Consider the following 23,163-nt stretch of genomic DNA (forward strand, 5'->3'; position numbering starts at 1 on the left):
GCATGCAGGTGTGCAGCATTGAATTCTGCTGAACTTGATCTATTTCCTCTAAGATGCTTGCTATGTAGTTTACACACTGAACCTAAATTATGAAATTAAAATTCTTGTCTAGCATTTGTGTTAGAAAATTGCATTATTTTTCATGAGAACATGGAACATAATCCATTCTGCATAAATTCATCTGTTTACATTCACCCAGCGGTGCAACATTCATGACAGCCTGTGTCGTATGTACAGAAAATCCCATAAATTCTTTGTGCTTACCTTTGTCTCTACCATATTCCCTGTCATCGTACAAGCACTTACTTTTGCATGAATAGGTGTGGCCATGAGCTGCAGACTGTACTGGGCATAATGAAGGGATGTATGGAATGTCCCTCGTGGTCTCCTGTATAGCCGCAGTCTGCTCTCTGTCTGGTAGAGGGTTTCATGTTAGAAGCTTGTATCTCTTACATAATATTATGGTCACGGCTGATACTGCAGCATGTTAGTGTATGAAGGGCAACCATAGGGGTTCTTGTTCACATACTAAGTCCAAATGACTTGTAGTCCTAGCACCTCAGAATCACTTATTGGCCACATTTGAATGCGTTCCATGGACTGCCTTGAATTCTTGTCTCATTCTGTCAGCTCATTCGCAAATTTGTCTTTGTATTTCCTTCGTTCATTTGTCTGTTCTTCTTTTTATTTCTCTTTCACACCCTCTTTTTCTGTACAGCTATATTTGTCTTCTGTCCTAAGTGTGAATTGTGACCAGTGCTTTAAATGGACAAATAGAAGTGCAGGTACTCCGTACCGAAGTACCTGCTTGTTTCTGAGAAGTGCCGGTACTCTGCAATTAAAACATTGCATATCTCTTGAGAAGTGCCGGTACTCTCCCTCTCAAGATTAAAAAGTGCCGGTACTTAGTACCGGACAGTACCGGCCCATTTAAAGCACTGATTGTGACCCAGCTGAACCGCAGCAGCGGTCGTGGGACAGCCACCATCTGAAGTGCTATGATTATCTGGTAGCACGCCTTCACCTTACTTACTACAAGTGTGATGTGTGTTCCTGAAGAGTAAAGTATGCATCCTTCCTGAACCTTGTACAGCATCACAAGAGCCAGAAAGATCTGAGCCAGACAGAAGTTTAAGGGAAGAACTGCAGCGGAAACTAATGGAGCTAGCCAATCAAGTGGCGGCCCACTGCTATTGGTTCCTCACCAGGAAGTGAGCCACGTGGCTCAGGATTCCTAGCACAAGACCACCTTGAGATTCTGAATATAATGGCATGCCCTGGGTGGGCTCTTTGAAAAATGTATAAGCACCTACTGTGCCAAAATCGGTGACACGTTTCGTACAAGCTCCGCCATCACACCGTGCTGGGTGTGCCTGTTGGCTTGTCTAACGGCAATTAATATTCTCTCTACCAAAACTACCGATACATGACTAGAACACATTTTTAAATGTTTTCTTCTTATATTTACTGTTTCATATGTACTGATAAGGGTGTAAATTCTGGCTTTAAGTGATTTTGCAAAATGTTGTACCGGTTGGACTTTAAAATACTGGTCATGGTGGTATAAAACTGGCAATGATGTGCCTTATGACCTGGACAATTGGTAGTTATAACTCTTTCTTGCATAAATCCCTTTTGGCCCTACCTCTGCATTCAGGCTCACCCACCTCTTTTCATCGCCCCTTCCCTACTGGTTCAGTGGCTCTCCAAAGCTCCCCTCCAACAAAACTTGCCTCTTTCGTGTCAGGGCTACTGAGAGGCTTCTGCGCACACTGCCTCGGAAAGGTTAATGCATTAATTGCATTCCTTTAACCTCTAGCTTAGTACCCGGTTTTCCAACTAGAAGCTAAAAGCTAATTAAAAAAAAAGAAAACAGCTTAGTCAAGTGCCGGCCCCTGCACCAGGTCCGGGCGTCTGGTTGCCGGGCTGCGGCATGAGAAGTCACGCGAGCTCTCAACTCCCACGGTCAAGTCCTTCAGCGCCCTTTGCGTCACGCACCAGAGTGGGCCACCCAGGCGGGGCACGTGACGTGCAGAGAAGGGAGGGGTGGAGGGGGGGGGGGGGGTGGACGGCTTTAGGTGAGGAGGAGGGACATACTTAGGGAACGAAGGTGAGGAGAGGCGAACCCTGGGAGTGAGAGCAAGAGAGCGGTACGGGAAGGATTGAGAACAGGGTCGTAGCAACCATTGATGCAGCAGGTGCAGTGGCACCGGAGCTCGTTGAATTCTGACCATGTTTTACTACACCAACTAAAGCCCCTGGGCCAATTACCTTCTTTGCACCAGGATTCATGGCACCTTCTTGTGCTACAGGTTAAGAAAAGGCTGATTTGAGGGGCCACCAGAAGAGGGCGCCGTTTAAAACATTGAAGCATCAACCAGTGGTTCAATGCCCCCTAGGCAATAGGGAGGCATATCTGGTCCCCGAAGGTTCCAGAAATCGATGCACTGACCCTGGAGAGAGAGAGCGCGCGCGCTGCTGAAAGGCGAAAGTGAAAGCCAAGGACATTTGACAAGGGCGTCCCTTGCTGCGAATGTTTCAACTCTTCCAGGAAAAAGCAGACTTGTTGAACCAAAACGTTACTGTAATGTTCCCAACAGAAAAAAGTGCCCACGGATGACTAGCACAAGAACTAATGGAGGGAGTAGGCGGGTGTTAGCCCTTTCTTTAAAAAAAAAAAAAGTCCTGACGAAAATTGGATGAAATGCCTGAATGAATCTAAGCCATTCCAGTCCAAAGTTATAGTTTCTCTGTGCCATTTTGGATAGAACCAAACCAGTCATATGTAAATCAGTAGTGGCCGCACCCTAGAACAGATGCTCGTCCCCAGTGAGTAAGAACACAAACAAACTTTAACCTTATCAGGTCTCATCACAAGTGCTGTATGAGACCAGTAGAAAAATCCTTTGCATTCAGTTTGGCTTTTTTTTAAAATAGAGTTTTGTATAGCGCGAACTAGACCAGAAGATATCGGGTATCAATGCGCTTTACATAGCACCAGTTGCATTACATGAGGACGCATTCATTTTTGTTAGGCACAAGGAGATTAAGTGATTTGCCCAGAATCACAGGAAGTTCGGCGTCATTGCCGAGACTCGAACCCAGTTCCCCAGATTCGAGGTCGACCGCCCTAGCCGTGTTGCTGTGGAAGAAACCTTTTTCATGCTACTTGTCAAAAGAAATCTTCTAACACTCCAGTCAAAGTCTTGAGGGTTTATAAAGAAAAGAAAATGTAGTAATCATTTCTGGATCAAAGTCAACCAGCCAGAATTTCCAACACCATGACTGAATGGCGCAAGCTCGTTGAGTGGCGGCAGAGCACACATTTATACACTATTACTCATAAGTTTCAAATAAGGTCACGTGATCAGTTTAAAAAAATATACACAGGTGCCTTGGCTGAGATCAGGAAAACAAGTAAAATATCCTTAAGATAATAATGATAATAAGAAAACATTTTGACAGAAAAAGCTAGTCTTCATTGTCTTGCTCATGAAGCCAGAAGGTGGAAACATGTCAACATAAGGGATGGGCACTTCCTGTGTGCAGGATTAGCATGAGCAAGAAATACCGCTTAAGCAAGTCAAGGTTACTTAAATGCAACAATTTATAATCCAAATGCTGTACTCTGCTCATAGTGGTCCTGTGTGCTGCACTCTCCAGGAGTCTGCCTTCGTATGTGTGAGTTTTCACATTGTTTGTAGAATTTTAATTGCCACATTTTGCAATACAGTGTAATCAAATCATTTATATTTTTTGATCAGCACTTGGATGTATTTTGCATGCAGGTTACCACAAGGTTTTACCCTAGAACACTTAGATCAGGCATTATTTTTTTATCTTCATTGCCATCACACTTAATTCTAGCCACAAGAAATTGCCAGACATACATCACAAGAAGCCTCTGACCTATGTCACTGACCAGGCATTACGAAGGATAGTGGAATGACTAGGACATGGGCATGTTGAAGGTACCCACTGGTGCAAAAAAAAATATGTAGGCTACAACGATATCCTATTTACAATCACCTGTTCCAATTTTTCACCTGTAATCAGAGGGTGCTAGGTATTGGCCCTGATGCCTACTACGATCCCTTGACCTCAACTTCAAGGCACCAGGGAAACCTATTACACCATTGTTGCACCAAAACCAAATCAGTAGAGGTTAGGATAACTGGTTTGCATCCAAGTTTGAATAATATGACCTCATTCAGATTTGATTTAATTTCACACAAAAAACAGATAAGGAGTTGTTGCTGTTTGAAGACGCTCAGTATGCATAGACTCTGTGATACCTGTTGACTTAGAAACCCTTGTCTTACTCTTCGCTCAACCTTCCGAGCTGTCTAAGGTGCTGAATTGTCATGAACTAATGTAGACCAGTTGTGCCTTTTAATAGGCATTCTGTGAACCAGACCATTGGGCTGCACTCTGACCCAATCCACAATCCGTGAAACCGGGCCCTATCACATAAGCTTACTCCTACATTACCTTTTGATCAGGGAGGGCTAGCGAACACAACCAGTTTTTTTCATTTAACTGTACTTTAATGTAGCTATTTTTGTCAAAATGTTATTTCTTCTCTATTATAACCCCTTGGGGCATTGATAATTGTTGTAGCTTTAATTGTACTATACTGGATCTGGTGCAATCTCCACGCTGCCTCACATAATATGGGCTTTGTTTGCTCGATCAAGTGACCGGGGAGGGTTGGGAAGACTATGTAAACCCAACTTCCTATCGCAGTGCAATACTAGGCATCTTGGTTAGCAGAGAGCACAGCCTCGGCTTTGATACAGGGTAGTTGGTCCCTGCTCCTTCGGTGATCTGAGAAACATTGTCACAGCTGAGAAAAACTGAGTGGGGGACTCTCTGTAGCCTGGCAGAGCTAGCCTTGCTCTAACATTTATTACACATGGAGTGCATTTACAGGAGGCCGAGTAGAACATATATTTAAAGGGCCTTCATGTGCTCGGGTGAGGGTTAAAGGGTTCCTTCTGAAGGGAATGCCAGCCTTTCACACAAGTAGTTAACAAACATTGTCCCTAGTGTACATCCATACTTTACCCTCACAAATGATAGATTACGGCCTTTAGTTATAGAGTGACTCGGTCCACTCAAGAGTTCATTACTAAGGTTATCTTTAGGGCCCTTGCCTGAGCGTCAGTCTAGGGCTCAGCTGACCGGTACTGGAGTCAGTGTCTGAGGGGTGTCTTAGCTTAGTGGCCATCATGACACAGCGAAGCCAATAGGAGAGCAGTCAGGTAAAAACACTAGGATCGTGCCATTGGTACAAAGTACTGGACAGGAGTGTAACACAGGCCCCTGGACCCACCACTCAGTCTATAGACTATGAATATCTGTAAGATATCAGTGTCAGGGGCCCCTCGTGGAAGAGGTGTGGCGCAGCGGCCAGGATGCCTGACTCCAGACCACGGGGTTCATAGTTCGATCCCTGGCGCCAGTGGCAGGTTAGCCCAGCACCATGTGACTCTGGGCAATAGCTCGCTTAATCTTCCCGATGACCCCCAGCGCCGAGACACCTCTCTGGTGGTAGCTGTGCGCTTTACATGCTGGTATTCCAATCCATTCTAGTTATATTCTTCCTGGGAACATCCTTTTGTGTTACACCCGTGGAACTGCAGTCCTTCCTCATTGCAAGTGCCCGGAACTTAACCCTCAATTTCTGCTCTAGCACTTTGTGCAAATGTAGACCCATCATGCACACCTAAGGTTTTAACTGATAATCTATTTTTGATTCCCAATAGATGCTAAAGTTGTGTTGGGGAATCCTTGGCTACACTAGCGATTCTAAAAACTCACCAGTGCTGTCCTCTGCCCGATGTGACGGTGCACACTGCAGGCTGTGTTGCACCGTCCTCAGCATGGGCGTCCACAAGTGGGGGGTGGTCACTTGCCCCTCCCCCTGTATTTTTCACTTGCCCTTTAATGACAATGCCCCCGCCCTTTGACATTGTCAAAAATGGTCGGAGGATGGATGATGTTAAAATTATGCCCCCCTTTGAAAACATTTCTGCCTACGCCTATGGTCTTCATTGTGGTAGTATGCAGGATAGTGCCTTGCACTGCTCACTGTGGTGCTGTTTCCTGCTCAATTTAATGATTTGCACTGCTGCCACTGTTGGTGTGCATTGCTGGTTGTAGTGCTGCTCACTGTGGTGTTCGGTGATGTATTTTGCTGTGCACTTCTAAGTGCGGTGCTAGGCACTTCTCAGGGTGGTGCTGTGCTCTGCTCAATCAATCAATCAATCAATCAAGGACATTTATAGAGCGCACTACTTACCCGGAGGGTCTCAAGGCGCTTGGGGGGGGGGGGTGCTGCTACTGCTCGAACAGCCAGGTCTTCAGCTTCTTCCTGAAGGAGAGGTGGTCTTGGGTCAGGCGCAGGTCGGTCGGGAGGGAGTTCCAGGTCTTGTCGGCCAGGTAGGAGAAGGACCTTCCTCCTGTTGTCGTTCTTCGGATGCGGGGGACGGCGGCGAGAGCGTGACTGGCTGATCGGAGGTGGCGTTTGGGAGCGTAGAAGTTGATGCGGTTGTTGAGGTAGCTCGGGCCTTGATCGTGTAGGGCTTTGTGTGCGTGGGTGAGGAGACGGAAGGTGATTCTCTTGTTGACGGGGAGCCAGTGCAGGTCTCTCAGATGTCCGGAGATGTGGCTGCGTCGGGGGATGTCGAGGATGAGTCTGGCTGAGGCGTTCTGGATCCGCTGGAGTCTCTTCTGGAGCTTGGCGGTGGTTCCGGCGTAGAGGGCGTTGCCGTAGTCCAGTCGGCTGGTGACGAGGGCCTGGGTGACCGTCTTCCTGGTCTCGGTGGGGATCCACCGGAAGATCTTCCGTAGCATGCGCAGGATGTTGAAGCATGACGAGGAGACGGCGTTGACTTGTCTGGTCATGGAGAGGGAGGAGTCCAGGATGAAGCCCAGGTTGCGTGCGTGGTCTGTCGGTGTGGGTGCGGTGCCCAGGGCGGGGGGCCACCAGGAGTCGTCCCAGGCGGAGGGCGAGGAGCCCAGGATGAGGACTTCCGTCTTGTCTGAGTTCAGTTTCAGGCGGCTGGTCGTCATCCACTCGGCTACATCTTTCATCCCTTCGTGAAGGTTGGCTCTGGCAGCGGCGGGGTCGTTGGTCAGGGAGAGGATCAGCTGGGTGTCATCGGCGTAGGAGATGATGTTCAGGTTGTGTTGGCGTGCGATGGGCGCGAGGGGGCTCATGTAGACGTTGAAGAGGGTGGGGCTCAGCGAGGATCCTTGAGGGACGCCGCAGATGACTTCGGTGGCCTCTGACTTGTACGGTGGTAGAGGGACTCTCTGTGTTCTTCCGTCGAGGAAGGAGACGATCCATTCCAGTGCCTTCTCCTGAATTCCGACGTTGCTGAGGCGCTGCACTAGGGTGCGGTGGCAGACAGTGTCGAATGCCGCGGAGAGGTCTAGGAGGATGAGGGCCGCTGTTTCTCCGTTGTCCATCAGGGCTCGGATGTCATCGGTGGCAGCGATGAGGGCGGTCTCGGTGCTGTGGTTGGCTCGGTTGCCCGACTGTGAGGGGTCGAGGGATCCATTCGTCTCGAGGAAGGCGGCCAGCTGTTTGTTGACGATCTTCTCGATGATTTTGGCTGGAAACGGGAGGAGCGAGATGGGGCGGTAATTCTTGAGTTCGGTGGGGTCCGCTGTTGGTTTCTTTAGTAGAGCGCTGAGTTCGGCGTGCTTCCAGCTCTCCGGGAAGGTGGCGGTGTCGAAGGAGGTGTTGATGATGTCCCGCAGGTGGGGTGCGATGACAGCGTCGGCCTTGTTGAAGACTTGGTGAGGGCAGGGGTCGGTCGGAGATCCGGAGTGGATGGAGTTCATCATGCGGACGGTGTCATCGGTGCTGATCGGAGTCCAGGCGCGGAGGGTGGTGGTGGGCGGCGTTGCTTTGGTCGTTGTGTGCGATGGTTGAATGCTGAAGCTGTTGTGTATGTCCGCGATCTTGTTGTGGAAGTAGGAGGCGAGGGAGTTGCAGAAGTCTTGCGATGGGGTGATGTCGTTGTTTCCGGCGTTGGGGTTGGAGAGCTCTTTCACGATGTTGAAGAGTTCCTTGCAGTTGTGTGCGTTGTTGTCCAGCCGGTCCTTGAATGCAGTTTTCTTGGTGGCGCGGATCAGTTGGTGGTGCTTCCGGGTGGCAAGCTTGAGGGTGGTCATGTTGTCCGGTGTTGGTTCCCTTCTCCAGACTTTCTCGAGGGCTCGGCAGTTCTTCTTGGAGCTCTTGAGTTCGTCGGTGAACCATGGGGCTTTCTTGCTGCCGGGTCTGCTGGGCGGGGTCCTCAGAGGGGCGAGTTCGTCCGCGCAGTTGCTGATCCACTTCGTGAGGTTGTCGGCGGCCTGGCTGGGGTTCGCTGAGCTGGCGGGAGGGTGCTGACTCAGGGAAGCGGCGAGCTGGTCGGCTGTGATCTTGTTCCAGCTTCTTCGGGCAACCTGTTGCTGGTGGTGGTGGATCGTCGTTCTTCTGAAGGTGAAGTGGACGCAGCTGTGGTCCGTCCAGTGGAGTCCTGTGGCGTGGCTGAAGGCGATGTCTTTGCTGGATGAGAAGACGGCGTCGAGTGTGTGTCCGGCGAGGTGGGTGGGGGTGGTCACCAGTTGCTTGAGTCCGAGGTTTGCGAGGTTTTCCAGCAGGGTGGTGGTGTTGCGGTCGTCGTTGTTCTCCAGGTGGAAGTTGAGGTCCCCGAGGAGGATGTAGTCGGCTGAGGGGAGGGCGAGCGGGCTGATGAAGTCGACGATGTCCTTGCTGAATTGTGTGCGTGGTCCCGGGGGTCTGTAGATGAGGGTGCCGCGGAGGGTGGTCTTGGGGTTGACGTGGATCTGGAAGTGCAGGTGTTCGACGGGTGCGATGGTATCGTCGGTGTTGGTCGTGATGCGGATGGTGTTCCTGTGAATGATGGCGATGCCTCCTCCTGTCTGGTTGACGCGGTCTCTCCGGATGATCTTGTAGCCGTCCGGGATGGCGATGGCGATGTCGGGCGCTGAGGAGGCGTTCATCCAGGTTTCCGTGAGGAAGGCGACGTCTGGGTCTGTGGTGTCGAGCAGGTTCCAGAGCTCGACGGCGTGTCTGTGGACCGAGCGGGTGTTGAGCAGGATGCACTTCAGGTGGTTGCTGCTGGTGTTCTGCTTGGTGGACGCTGGTGCAGTGCAGGTCCGGATGCAGGAGAACTTGCAGGACTGGCAGATGAAGGGTCCGTGGGTGCGTCTCGGGGTGGCTCGGTAGCATCCAGGTGTTCGGCCGGCGTTGAGTGCGTTGAGGGTGGCGGCGTCGTACGTCCGGCGGGTGGGCTGGGGTCTGCGGGGGCCAGGGGTCCTGGCGCTGGGCGCGGTCCAGGCGTGGACGGGCGCAGACGGGCTTACCTTTGGCGCACCTTCGGCGCTCAATCGGTGCTCCCGCTGCGCGTGTCCGCTGCGCGGTCGCTCTGGGGACGTCATAAGAAGGTAGCCGGTCGGGAGGGTCTGCGGGAAGGCGGGAGCGCGAGCCAATCGGCTGTCGGGGGGGCGGGGTCACGGGCTGGGGCGGCGGGAAAAGCTGGAGCCGGCTTGGCGGCCCTCGAGAGGCTGGGGCGGCGGGAAAAGCTGGTGTGGGCTCGGCGGCCCTCGGGAGGCTGGGGCGGCGGGAAAAGCTGGTGTGGGCTCGGCGGCCCTCGGGAGGCTGGGGCAGCGGCAGCAGGCACAGGAGCGTGGGGGTGACCAGGCCGAAGGCGCAGTGGTCACTCCCTGGATCTTGCTCTGGCTCCCCTTAAGAAGGTAGCCGGTCGGGAGGGTCTGCGGGGAGGCGGGAGCGCGAGCCAATCGGCTGTCGGCGGGGCGGGGTCACGGGCTGGGGCGGGGGGAAAAGCTGGAGCCGGCTTGGCGGCCCTCGAGAGGCTGGGGCGGCGGGAAAAGCTGGTGTGGGCTCGGCGGCCCTCGGGAGGCTGGGGCTGCGGCAGCGGCAGCAGGCACAGGAGCGTGGGGGTGACCAGGCCGAAGTTTGGTGCTGTGCTGTGCTCCGTGTGTTGATGTGCAAGGCTGGCTGTGGGGTTTCGCGATGCTCAGTATGTGCCCACCTTACTGTGATGCCTTGCACTGCTGCTTTGTGGTGTGTCCTTCTCAGTGTCTTTGAAGTGCAGTGCTGGTGGTGGTCATTTGAACTACTCCCTGTTCTACTGTGCCTTTCTCGGTGTGCAGTGTGCACTGACTGAAATGTTTTGCAGTGCTCATTGTGGGGCTGTGTCCTACTCAGTTTGGGGATGTGCACTGCTGTCTGAGTTTGTGCACTCGTGGGTGTGATGTGTGCACTGGTGAGTATGGCGCTGCACACCTCTTTTTGTTGTTCTGCACCTTGCTAAGTGTAGGGGTGTGCACTTCCAGATGTGGTGCTGTGCTCTGCTCACTGGAACAGCCTGGAGTTGTGCTGTACCCTGAGCGTTGGTGTTCACAGTCGGTGGAGGTGTTGCGGTATGCTCAGTGTGGTGCTGTGCACTTCAGAACTGCCCTGCTCAGTAGTGGTCTGCCCTGTTGGCTGCTTGCTGTGCTCTGCTCAGCTGTACAGTGCCATGCTCACTCAGATGGCCTGCGTTGCTGGCTGTGGTGCTGTACGTGCTCGATTATGCGGCCAGAGACCGCCCCCCCCCCCCCGCCCTGGAACTGCCCTGGGATTCCCCAACAATGGCGCATTCATTATTTTTTTACTCTTCACCTCCCCAATGGCCAGTTCATTAGACCGTGGGTCTGATAATTGCCCCTATAATGGGGCTTTATTGGCCCTGCGCCCCCTGTTGTCCTGCTGAGAGATTAATGCCCCACTGTTGTCTTTGGCTGTATTGTGCTCTTGAAATTAGGGGTGGGGGGCGCTTTGTGTCTGAGAGGGGGCTGCAAAGGAATGGGCGGTGGTCGAAGCCATTGACCTAAAAAGACAAAGGAGGTCAAAAGGAAAGTAATTATCGAAAAGTGGGAAAGTCACAAGAAGGGGGGCCAAAGGAACAGAAGTTGGGTTGCAAGAGAAGGGGTAAATAGTGACAGGCAGAAGGGGATTTAAGAAACCGGAAACAGGAACAGAAAGTCCTCTGTTACAAGGCTGTCTGAAAATCAAGGGAACAGAAAACCAGGGCCCGGAATTACAAACGTTTTGTTACTTTTCTAACACTAACCCCACGCAAAGTGTTCGGTGGGGTTTACAATCCAACGCAAAGCGCAATATGTGTTGGATTGTAACCCAAGGCGATGCAAAGCTGAGAAAGGTGCTACCTTGTATTACTGTGCATCCAGGGAGGGCTCCATTGATGGCGCTTGGGCGTTCCCATGCAATCACCCATGGGTTTTGACGCAAACCCCTATCTACTAACAAGGAGAAAGGGTTTCATTTCTCCTTTTTCCCACTTTGCTCCTGTGCTGGATTGTACAGCACACCCACAAAGTGGGAAACGCCTAAGATCATAGCTTTTGAACTGGAAGGGATCGATTCCAGTACAAAGTTTGCCACAATGCAGACAGCCCTGCGCTAGGGCACAAGGGTGTCTGCTTTGGCGCATGGTAGCCAAAAGTGCATCAGCGCAGGGGGAGAGCAAAACAGCACAGTATCTCTTTAGGGATGGTGCTGTTCTGCTGTCTCCCATTCTCGTAGCACAGTTACTTGACTTGTTGCCCTACAGTGAGTAACTTCTCTTTAAAGGGGATGAGAAAGGTAGAGGTCTCTTACAGGGGTGTGGTAAAAATAAGAGACAATATGACTCCTTTCCAAGAGTAATGACCTATGTAATTAAGGCTGTGACTTAAAACGTGTAAACTAAACACCTGTGCTTCTTATAGTCTGCCACTTGACCAGTGTTCAGATGTGTCTATGAATTTCCTGTTGGCTTTGTGAATGCTTGTTAACAGTATCAGAAAAAGGCATTGCAACAATAAATTTAATTAGAATTGAAGACGGGAGACTATGAATTAAACAATTCCAAAGTCTGTGGATGGGGTGGTGATCTTCAAAGTGTCTCAATCACTCCATTTCTTCCCTTCATACTACTTCCCTCTGCGGTCTCTCTCTCTCTCTGACACATGCCCTTTTACTCACCACACCTTTTTGCAATCTTCCAGCTGCATATCTCACACCTCATCTATTTCCACTCCGTCACCCCCTTTCTCTCTCCTTCTGCATGTGCTTCTTTGCTTCTCTTTCGTGTCACTATCCTCTGCACACAATTCAATCATTCACCTGTGAAAAGTGCATTTTCTATTACTTCCCACCAGTAAATATTTCCATAGCTTTGTACCTACCTCCTTCTCAGTCTTTGCCGTAGGTTCACAACAACATTTGCCACATGTCACCATTGCTTTGTGCCCTCTGTAGAGATGCCAATGACTGGATGTTCATGTATTCTAAACACATGTATGAGCCATCGACAGTCACTGTGAGAAACTCGCGCTGCCTTCAGCCTCAGTGACAGAACTCTGAATCTTGGCCCATTATAAACACTACTCAAAGCCTCAACTGCCCCAGTCACCAAGGGCAACACAGTTCATACTATGCACTATACGAGAGTAGTATGTTGAATGAAAAACACTACAGAAACACAGCATCCTGGAAAAATTGCAAATTCTCTTGAGGAATGCAGGGTTATTGAAAGCGTGTGAAATGTAAACAGAAACTAATGGACTGACATGGTTTACTTTAATGATTTTTACAGTTATTTTTCAGAAATAGATCTGTATTTTTTCCTTTAAAGGTAAAAGCATCAATATAGGGTCCGGGAGGGACAGTTTCAAAGTAAATTTGCAAACGCTGCAGCTCTGAGACCTGGAGGGACCCATCCCACTTAAAGTCCTGGGTAACATTATGGAGATGATGATGATGGGTGCCAGAAGAAAAATATATATAGTGTAGAGAGAGCATAGGGCAATGCAGGGCAGGGGTGCAGAGTTACGGAAACTAGCAGGGTAGTAAGGCAAATAAGCCAATAAGGGTGCCTGTGACAGCAGCTGCAACCTCTTCTTTTGTCCTTTGGTGCCCTTGATATCCAAGGCTGGACTGGCCCTACCAGGCATCAGGCGTTTCCCCGGGAAACTGGAAGCATGGAGGGGTGGGTAGTTTTGTTACTGGAGGGCATTTTTGTAGCAGTGCAGCAGTTTTGAAAGCACCTGCTGCAAAGTTCCTTGTATACCTAGTCGTTTTCAGGTAACAAAAAAGTGTCAAGATAACTGGTGATTAATGTACCTGCTGGAGAGAGGTCGAATTTTGTCTAGTGCCAGTTTTGACTCATGTAAAGTCCACATTTGTAAAGCGCACAATCACCCGTAAGGGTCTCTAGGCGCTGGGGGCCGTCGGGAAGATTAAGCGAGCTATTGCCCAGAGTCACATGGTGCTGGGCTAACCTGCCGCCGGAGCCGGGGATCGAACCGTGGTCCCCAGATTCCAGCGTCAGTCGCCCTGGCCGCGGCGCCACACCTCTCCCGCATGTAAGGTAGCACAGAGGGTTAATATTCCTGCTGCTAAGGACGGGTGCCACAGAACAGTATTTTATGTGCATAGCTTAGTGGGTTACTGCTTTTGCCACAGAGACTCTTTTGTCACTGTGCAGTTCAGAAGTTACAATCATAATCTAGCACAGTGAGCTGTGAAGTGTCATCAAAGAGCTACATGTAAAGTACATGTTAGAAAGTCATTTTTTCTTTGAGTCTTTTATTATCCTAATGTTGGGTAGAAAGAAATTCTTATTAGTAATGCCGACCCTAACCACTGTGTTACATTTTGAAGCCTGAGTTTGTGCTTCTCCACACCAGGCATTCTTAAACCAGCATTTACAATGCAATGGTTTCACCTTTTGAAAAGTTTGAGCTATTGGCATTGTAAATGACAAAATGTTTATTTATGTGTTGGTTTTGAAAATAAATAAATAAATGGCATTGTCATTTACAATGCCAATAGCGTAATCTCTCGCAAATGCGAGACCTATTGCATTTGCACACACACAGCGCAACACACAGAGCCACATGCACCCACACACACACAGAGCCACACACACACACACACAGAACCCCACACACACAGACAGAACCCCACACACAGACAGAACCCCCCACAGACAGACAGAACCCCCCACAGACAGACAGAACCCCCCACAGACAGACAGAACCCCCCACAGACAGACAGAACCCCCCACACACAGACAGAACCCCCACACACACAGACATAACCCCCACACACAAAGACAGAACCCCCACACACACAGACAGAACCCCCACACACACAGACAGAACCCCATACACATAGACAGAACCCCACACACACATACAGACCCCCCCCCACACACACACAGAACCCCCCCCACACACACACACACTGACAGACAGCCACCTTCCCTGTCATCCAGAGCAGAAATCTTGACTCTTACCATAGCTGTTCTCTACTCTCTGAGTACACATACTCACTCACCCGTGCAGGTGGGGCTATTAAATAGCTGTGCCTTTCCTCAACATATGCGGACACGTTGATGTATAAGGCAACTGACCGATACAGCCTAGAAACATTCAAATGAAGCCATTTGATGGGTGAGTCATTGAGGGCTCTGGTGGGGGCTGTTAGATTAAATGAATGTAAATGAAAATGACGCAACTGGTTCTTATGTAAAGCGCTCTGACACCTTCGGGTAATGTTCGCGCTATATAAAATCGCATTAAATAAAAAAATAAAAATAAAAAGCCCTGTGGTAGGGTGATATTTCATGTTCTTCCTCTGACTTACCGGCGCTGTGGTGGGTAAGTCCGTGTCATGGCGGTCATACTGTGCGATAGTAAGGGTGTACCGCACGGGACAACTTGCCCCACTGCCAAGGGTTCACCTACCCAGCACCAAACTCCCATGCATCTCACCTGAGTTTCCATCGAACCCTCGGCCCACACCAGCACCCAGAGGCGCTGCCCTCTTTAGTTGGCGTTCTTGGCAAGACTTTCCCTGTATTCACCCAAAGATGAACTTTCGACCTGGAGATTTACAGAGAGCGACGGTGAATGAGCTGGTGGGTTGTGCGCCTGCGGCAGAGCTCAAGTGGAACGGAACCCACGGGTCCTATAAAAACTTAGCCTTTCATCCTTCGGAGGGGCATGCAATCTATACAATTGGTGTGCTTTCTACATCACAATTACGACACAAAGAGACACTGTTTGTATGTGCTCTTTTGTTGTGCAGAGGTCCGCGGAGCTTCAGAATGCCAATGTGGTGCCTGCAGTCGGCATTTCACACACCCGACCATGAATATCACTTTCTATTCAAGCATCAGAGTTAGGAACGGGTAGGATTTGGATACTTTGCACGTTTCACTTGTTTTACTGTCCGTCCGTCCGCCCGTCGGTCTGTCTGTCTGTGTTTTTTTTTTGTTTTTAGTTGTGCATTTGTCTTTATTTATGGGACTCTACCTCTATGCGTGTGTCCCTGCCTATCCACAGTTATGGGTGTGAGTTTCTATTCATCTTTTATCCGCGTCAGCCCCTCTCTTAATCCGCAAAGCTCCTTCCTCAGGCAGTCTGAGGTCTTTGTGTCCTATCTTTAACAAACGCTCCGAGCAGATTCATTAACAGGGTCAAGGGTTAATGAAATCCAGCACAAAATGCAGACATATATGCCACAATGTAGGGTCACTCTTCTTTAAAGGTTGGAGGACGGTAAACCACCAACATGTTACGGAAATCAATTACAAGAGTCATGGGCGACAACGCACGTATGTGACATACATGTGCAGCCTTCAAACTCGAAAGAAGGCGATAAATCCTAACTTAAGAGCCATTCTCAGCGAGTATGTAACATTAATCTATCATGTGTCCCTTCTCACTGTCCCTCCTACGCTCCCAGCATTGCGGGTTGTCAGATCCAGGCTGTGAGGGCTCCCCGCACAGCCCCTGTCCCTCGAGTGAATTAAACCGAGAGAAACCCCCTGTCTGAGGGCCGAAGCGCTGACCTGACCCGTCATCAGGACAACGACGCCACGCTTGTAAAAATACTTGCTATTTTACTAAAAACGTACAACAAACAAGCATTAAGCACGGGCACACGGACAGCGGGAGGGGGGGGCAGGAACGGGAGCGGGCAAACCGACAGCGGGAGGGGGGCGGGTTAACGGCACAAACATAATAATATCCTGACCTGTACAAACAAGCTACTGCCCGGCCGCCATCTTCAGAGAAACAACGAAAACAAACCTTGACGACAAAAAAAAAAACCCGCCCACAGCCGCATGACGTGGGCAAAAGCCTAAAATTCTCGGGAACGCCCCCGAATCTGCTCCGGCTATGACGGACAGATCTCTGTTCCAATGGCTAGCCTCCATTTATGGAGCTAGCCAATGGAACAGAGGGGCGGGACTACACACACATACTCTAGACAAAAGTTTTCGCCTGCGCGAAACGCTGCTTGCGCAGCTTTCGACAGGCGAAACCTAAAAATGCCTACCAGTATGATGACATGTGAATCTTACACCTTATATTCCCCTTTGTCTTTCTATACACTGATATAAACACATAATATTCATTGTATCTGGTATGAGAGGTGCTATAAAACAAATGAAATACGTGTGAGAGAGGGGCTATAGAGAGATGAGAGGCTGTTGGAAGGTGATAGTGAGGGAATCATTGAAGAGACCCAACAAAGATTATTGCATCCCGGTGCACCCAGAGGTCACCATGTACTGTGCTTTAAAAGCTAATACAATTCAATATATAATGAAAAATGTGTTATCCAATGCACCATTTCCCCCAAATTTTCTGGTGGGGAGAACCCTCCTCCCCCCTCCTTGTAGTGGCCAGGCTTTCTATGCACTGTGCAAGGGCTGGTCTGACAAAATGTGGCAGGGCTGCTTTGGGTTTCCAGGCCGGCCCTTTTGATACCTGGTCTCGGTTTACGAAAGCAGCATCAGGAGCAGAAAGTAAGCCGGATTCGTAGAACCCATTTCCGGTAGTATTGTCACTGTGTCGCGGGCCCTAGTGTTGGCCCTAGTGCAAGGAATGGAATGAGCTCCTTGGCTACTTTTTGAGTTACAAAATGAGGCAATAATTAGGTTTCAGGGTACCTCTCAGGCAGGGGCGGCTGGTGACATTTTACAGTGGTGAGGCGCAAACTGATTTGCGAGTGCGGGCCCCAGGCCACTCAGGCCGGCGGCGACCCCCTCCCGGACCCACATACACAACACTCAAAGAAAGGTATTCACACACGCATGCACACAAATACATCCATTCACAACACTCTCCACCAAACATTCATGCATACACGCACGCTCGCACCAAACACTTTAAAATAAAAGAAAAACACACACTCTTACCTTGCTGCTGGTCCCGGTCCGCGCCACCTCTGGGCTCTGCTCCCCACACGTCACAGGCTCACAGCGCCCCTGGCTAATCCTGGCGCCAGGGGCACAGGTACCTTCTCGCCCGCAGCAAGCCCATTAGGGCTCCTAATGGGCATGCGCAACGCCGCAAAAACACAAGTGCGCATACGTGGGCACGGGTAAAAATTCACCCTCCGTCCCCACTCATGCGCACTTGTGTTGCCGCCTGTACAATCATGTCAATCAATCAACATGACGCCCACCCGGCGGTCTGACGTCATGTTGATTCATTGACATGATTGTCACAGTCTTAACGCAAAGACGCCGAGGGAGCTGCGGGCGGCTTCGGGCAGGGGGGCTACGCCCCCACGCCCCAATGGACGAACCGCGCCTGCTCTCAGGTACCCTGAACCCTGATCAGGGTACCTGCTGTCCTATAGAAGCTAGACCTCTTCCCCCTTCGGTTTCTGTGATCTCCACACCTTTCCCTTCCACCAATCTTTCAGCAGCAGGTCGAGGCTAATGGGGAGCCAATGTTGGGGGACAAGCGGCTGAACTCTGTGACGTGACAGGCGCGTCAAAGACTTCTGTGATGTCACTTCCGCTACCCCTCTCATTTTGGTGAATTGATAGCCGTGACTTAGTAAGATAGTGTAGGAGCAAAATAAGTGGCAGAGTAAAAACAGGCATTGGGGAGTGAGTGGTCATTAGACCAAGACAAGGGGATGGAGTGACAGTAGGGGGAGAGAAAAGAAGATGAAGAGATTGGAGGGGGGTGGAGTGAGAAGAGGATGCTTGGAAGCAGTGTTGCTGGTAGACGAAATGGAAAGGAAGATAAGCCGATAGTAATTGTTTTTCAAAGCTTTGGACCCGAGCCAGGCCTGATGCAGCGTCGGAGGAGTGTACAGGTCTGTGGGAGAAAAAGCTGCAGCCCTTAGGTACAAGGCACGTAAGCAGTGCTGATTGCGAGGTGCATGCCCGTACTTATAGATTAAAACACGTATGTTCTGGCTCTCAGAGATAACAGTCAGTACACGCGGGTCGGATGTTTTGAGTTCTTTGTGAATTGACAAGAGAACGGCCTGACTCGGAGTCACCATCACACACTAAAAACTGCTTTACTTGCCGTCTAGAGACGAGAGGACAAGCGATGAACTGGATAATTTGATAGAATCAAAAGTGGGTAGAGAAAGTCCATGCCTTGCAGACACGGTTATTTTTGTTACTGGAAGAGTTTTTTGTGGGGATCCTTGAACTGGACAAACATCATAGGTTGTGGGTGGCGAGGTTTCTCTTAAAGATTACCCAAGATGTTTGTGGCCCATTCAAAAATTCTACTTTTAAAATATCTGCCTTTTGCGTTCACATTCTTAACTTTCTTTTTTAAACTTCCTAAATACTTTTTTTCTACTAACTCAATCCACGCCTTTTTGTGCATTTCTAAAAAAAAAAAAACATGGAAACATTGTATAATCTCATCATGATGATCTGCTAAATTATTTTGCCACTTATAATTAATAATGAGTAACATGTTTTTCTGTTTTTGGTTGAAAGCTGTGTGATGCTTTGGCAGTTGGGTGATGTAAGCAAAGCCAATGCTTCTGATTAAATTTGTTATATTTTTCACATATTTCATGGTTGTGAGTATCATTTGGGCCTTTATTGTGAGTGGTCACTTAATTTAGATGCAACAGGAGTTGCCGACACACTCAGAATCACAACATCCAAGGTAACTCCAATGATCCATTGTTTCACCCAGAGACTCCACTTCCTGAAAACAGGTGGTGTGTTTGAGTGAATCACCAATGCAAAATGAGGAATAACCATAGGAATCAGGACCGAAATTACCAGTGGTCCAGTAATTCCTCATGTTTAATTACCCCCTCAGGATTCAACATGCGATCTCTAGTTACTCCAAATCACTGATGACCCCAGAACTTGTAACTTTTTGAGCCGGGAGGGGTGGGGGCAGAGAGGGGGCTGGTGTGACGCTGAAAGTTGCCAATTATAAATCGGAACAATGATCATCAGCGGCCGGTAAAGGTAAGCGCAACAGGGCGGGCGGAATGTTGACAGATGACGGAATCGGGGAAAGTAAATAAATAAATCCTATTCTATCCTCTGTCGACATCCCCCGCTGCCCCACCCCACTATGCTTACCTGCACCGGCCACTCCTGACAATGATGCCCCTCATGCACCCATGCAGACATATCCCTCGAGATCCCATTGAAAATTTATTGTGATGCCTCTCCCAGCCCCCATGGTCTAATGCTGGCTATCAGTCCCCTCCCTCTCTTATCTTTATGCAGGTGATGTTGCTGTACTTATGCTCCCTATGCAGGTTTACAGTGATGTCCCTTGTGTATGCCAGACAGATTTACAGTGATGCCTCATGTACCACATGCAGACTAATTGTATTGTATTGTAATTGCATCTATATAGCGCGTACTACCCTGTACGAGGCGTTGCATTCCTTTTTCGGCGAGTAGTACGCTACTCCGGAACCCATAAAGGATTAGTGGCAAATTAGTACTGTGAACTATGAAAGTAATATGAGTGGTGGATATGTTAGTCAGTTATTCGGATTGAGAAGGAGGCGGGAAGAGTCTAAAAAAAAAATTGGGGGGGAGTTTATAGCCGTAGGCGTGGGGTTGGTGTGAGTAAAGGGGAGGTGGAGGGGAGTTGGTATAGGGCAATATGAAATTTAATTGAGTGGTGGACATGTTATTCTGTTTTTTGGATTGAAAAGGAATAGTGGAGGGATAGAAGAGGGAAGGGTCTCAAATCTGTTATTTTTAAATTCATGGTCTCTCAAGTACCCCATGCAGACTTATGAGTAGAGATATGTGATGTCCCTCATGTACCCATTCATACCTCCTGTGATGTCTCTCAAGTACCATAGACGTCCAGTAAGGTCCCACATGTATCCTTGCAGACTTACATTGATGTCCTTAGAGTACACATGCCGACTTACAGTGATGTCCCTCTGGTACCCATGTAGTGACGTCCCTCATGTACCCATGCAGGATTCCAGTGAATTCCCTCCAATACCCATACAGAGCTACTGTGGTGTCCCTCATGTACCCTGCAGACTTCCATTAATATACCTCACACATTCTTGCAGACTTATAGTAATGTCCTTCTTGCATTTTATCCAGATTTACAACGATGCCCCATGTGTGCGCCCTGTATCCTCACAGTGACGTCCCTCATGTACTCATGTATACTTCCAGTAATGTCCCTCATGTACACTTGCAGACTTACTTTGATGTCCTTCAAGAACTGATGCCAACTTACAGTGATGTCCCTCAAGTACCCATCCATTTACAGTGATGTCCCTCAAGTACCCATCCATTTACAGTGATGTCCCTCAAGTACCCATCCATTTACAGTGATGTCCCTCAAGTACCCATCCATTTACGTTGATGTCCCTCAAGTACCCATCCATTTACGTTGATGTCCCTCAAGTACCCATCCATTTACGTTAATGTCCCTCAAGTACCCATCCATCTACATTGATGTCCCTCAAGTACCCATCCATTTACAGTGATGTCCCTCAAGTACCCATCCATCTACATTGATGTCCCTCAAGTACCCATCCATTTACAGTGATGTCCCTCAAGTACCCATCCATTTACAGTGATGTCCCTCAAGTATCCATCCATTTACATTGATGTACCTCATGTACCAATACAGATCTTCTGTGTTGTCTCTCCACTGAACATGACGAGTTACAGTGATGTACCGCAGGTACCCTGTAGACTTCCAGTAATATCTTTCTTGTTTCGCATCCCGATTTGCAACAATGCCCCTTGTGTGCTCCAACTAGACTCACAGTGATGCCGCTCACGTACCCATCCTTATTTAAAATACGTCCCTCAAGTACTCTACACATGCTTAACGCGGTGTTGTGCTATGCAGATTGAAAGTGACAATACACCTATGTGAACCTATAGAAACTTACATTTATGTCTCTCTTGTATTCCTATGCAGACTTGCAGTCCTTCCCGGGGCTGAGGACGTATGAGTTGGAGCGGTCTTGCTGCTACGATGCTCTGCTACTGGATGAGGAGCGTGGACGGCTCTTTGTGGGTGCGAAGAACTACCTGGCTTCCCTGAGCCTGGAGAACATAAGCAAGCAGGACCAAAAGGTGAGATGCCCCCTGCACCCCTTTAATGATCCCTGCCCCACACAAATGGATCTTTCAGGGTCTGACCCTGGGTGCCATCATAATGTGTACTATCTCCAAGCCAGGTGACTCAGGATTCAGCATCCACACACAGGATTTGCTATACTGTCTCCATGCCTGGGAAATTTCAGGGTTCTACTTCAAGTCTCTGGATCTGTTGAACTATCTGTGGAAGGCTGGCGGTCTGCCCCCTAGTCTCATTAGTTTATCTATAGCCCTGCAAATCTCGGGTCCTGGCCCCTGTCTCGTCATTTGCTGTAGTATCTGACCTCTTGATAGCCTATGCAAGAGCATTACCCGGACAAGAAATGTTGGTAGTCTTGACCATGTTCTGCTTTCTGCTAGCACCAGGACGTACAAGATACTGCCATAGGGGATGTGGTCTGGAGAGCGATGTTTGGAGCCTAGATGACTCTAGCTTTCTCCACGCTTCACACAATGCACACATTCCACCTGTCATGTATGAAAAGCCCAGGCATCTCTCACCATGGGAAACAGGAGGATGGGGTCGAGGGGCGGCCGGGGGCTTTGTTCTGCCCCGCATGGACCTCTGAGCATCTCAGATCCTTCTATCAGCCTCTTCATTCCCTAACCCCCCACGCCACACCCGCGACTTACCATGAAATTACATTTAATGAAACATACACCCACCTGGGGAACCATTAATAAGGGAATTGTACGAAACTATTTGTAGTTGGAGAGGTTTGATTTTCTTACTGGGGAAATATTCTTGTTGTTGTATGTGGACACGCGTCTCTAATGGCTTGAGAGACACACCGGTGCATGTAAGTGTGGACGGAGTGTCTTTTTTACAATTGGTGTTACCTTTTGTCCCCTGTGTAGCCCACCTGACCCGATATAGGTGGGCTTCTGCTTAGTGATTAAGTATCCACCTCCTATCTGTGCAGGCTTTACTTTGGATATTGCACACGAGGCCAACGATGCCATTTGACTCTAGTTTCCCCTGACAAATAATGGTCAAAGAGTAAGTAAGCATTGCCTACTTATCTCAACACTGTATACCTTACCCTAACCAGGGCCACTGGAATTATGTGAACTTGTGGCCGCAGTATTTTCCACATAATTATAGATTTGCTGCATTTGCCACATAATCCTTCTTCTGCTGCGCAAACTCAGATTTCAACAAAAATAAGTTTTGTTTCCAGCTCAAACAGATCAAAAGTTTCGAAAAGCGAAGCCACTCATGTGGCCACGCAGTGAAAGCCCCTTCGCAAAGATAGACTGGTAACCTTTCTGTTGGTTATTTCTAAATGTCGGTGTCAAAGAAGTACCTATGATGCAAAACCTTTGCCCAGAAAGTGTTAACATATTAAAAAGCCAAAATAATTAATATCAACACAAAATGTGCCACATTACGATGCATAATTGGCCTTTTCTTGATGCAAAATGTAGTCAACCCTACTGCATAATTTGTTCCTCCTTTGTCACATAATTCAAGTGGCTCTGCCCATATCTTGATTAGCTGTTTGTGCTTATCTTGATTAGCTGTTTGTGCTTCTCTTGGTTAGCTGTTTACGCACTGGACTCTAGATTTATTGGCGCTGTCCATTTTCAGTGCTGTATGGGTGAGAACTTTCAGAGAAAAATAAAAGGGGTGAGTGTTAGTGGTCAGGTTTGGACTTCTTTGGGAGAGTTGGTATCT

At 49.1% G+C, this 23,163-nt stretch overlaps 1 protein-coding gene across 2 annotated transcripts in view; it reads left to right on the forward strand.

Moving 5' to 3' along the window:
- SEMA3B (semaphorin 3B) overlaps positions 1 to 23,163 on the forward strand; it is a 540,590-nt gene that overhangs the window by 362,457 nt on the left and 154,970 nt on the right. For both annotated transcript variants that reach the window (XM_078661260.1, XM_078661259.1), the window contains exon 3: positions 21,304 to 21,461. In XM_078661260.1, coding sequence (XP_078517386.1) covers positions 21,304 to 21,461 — 158 coding nt within the window. The remainder of the gene's footprint in view (positions 1 to 21,303; positions 21,462 to 23,163) is intronic.

This window comes from Lissotriton helveticus, chromosome 9 (assembly GCF_964261635.1).
Source record: "Lissotriton helveticus chromosome 9, aLisHel1.1, whole genome shotgun sequence".
Taxonomy (NCBI): domain Eukaryota; kingdom Metazoa; phylum Chordata; class Amphibia; order Caudata; family Salamandridae; genus Lissotriton; species Lissotriton helveticus.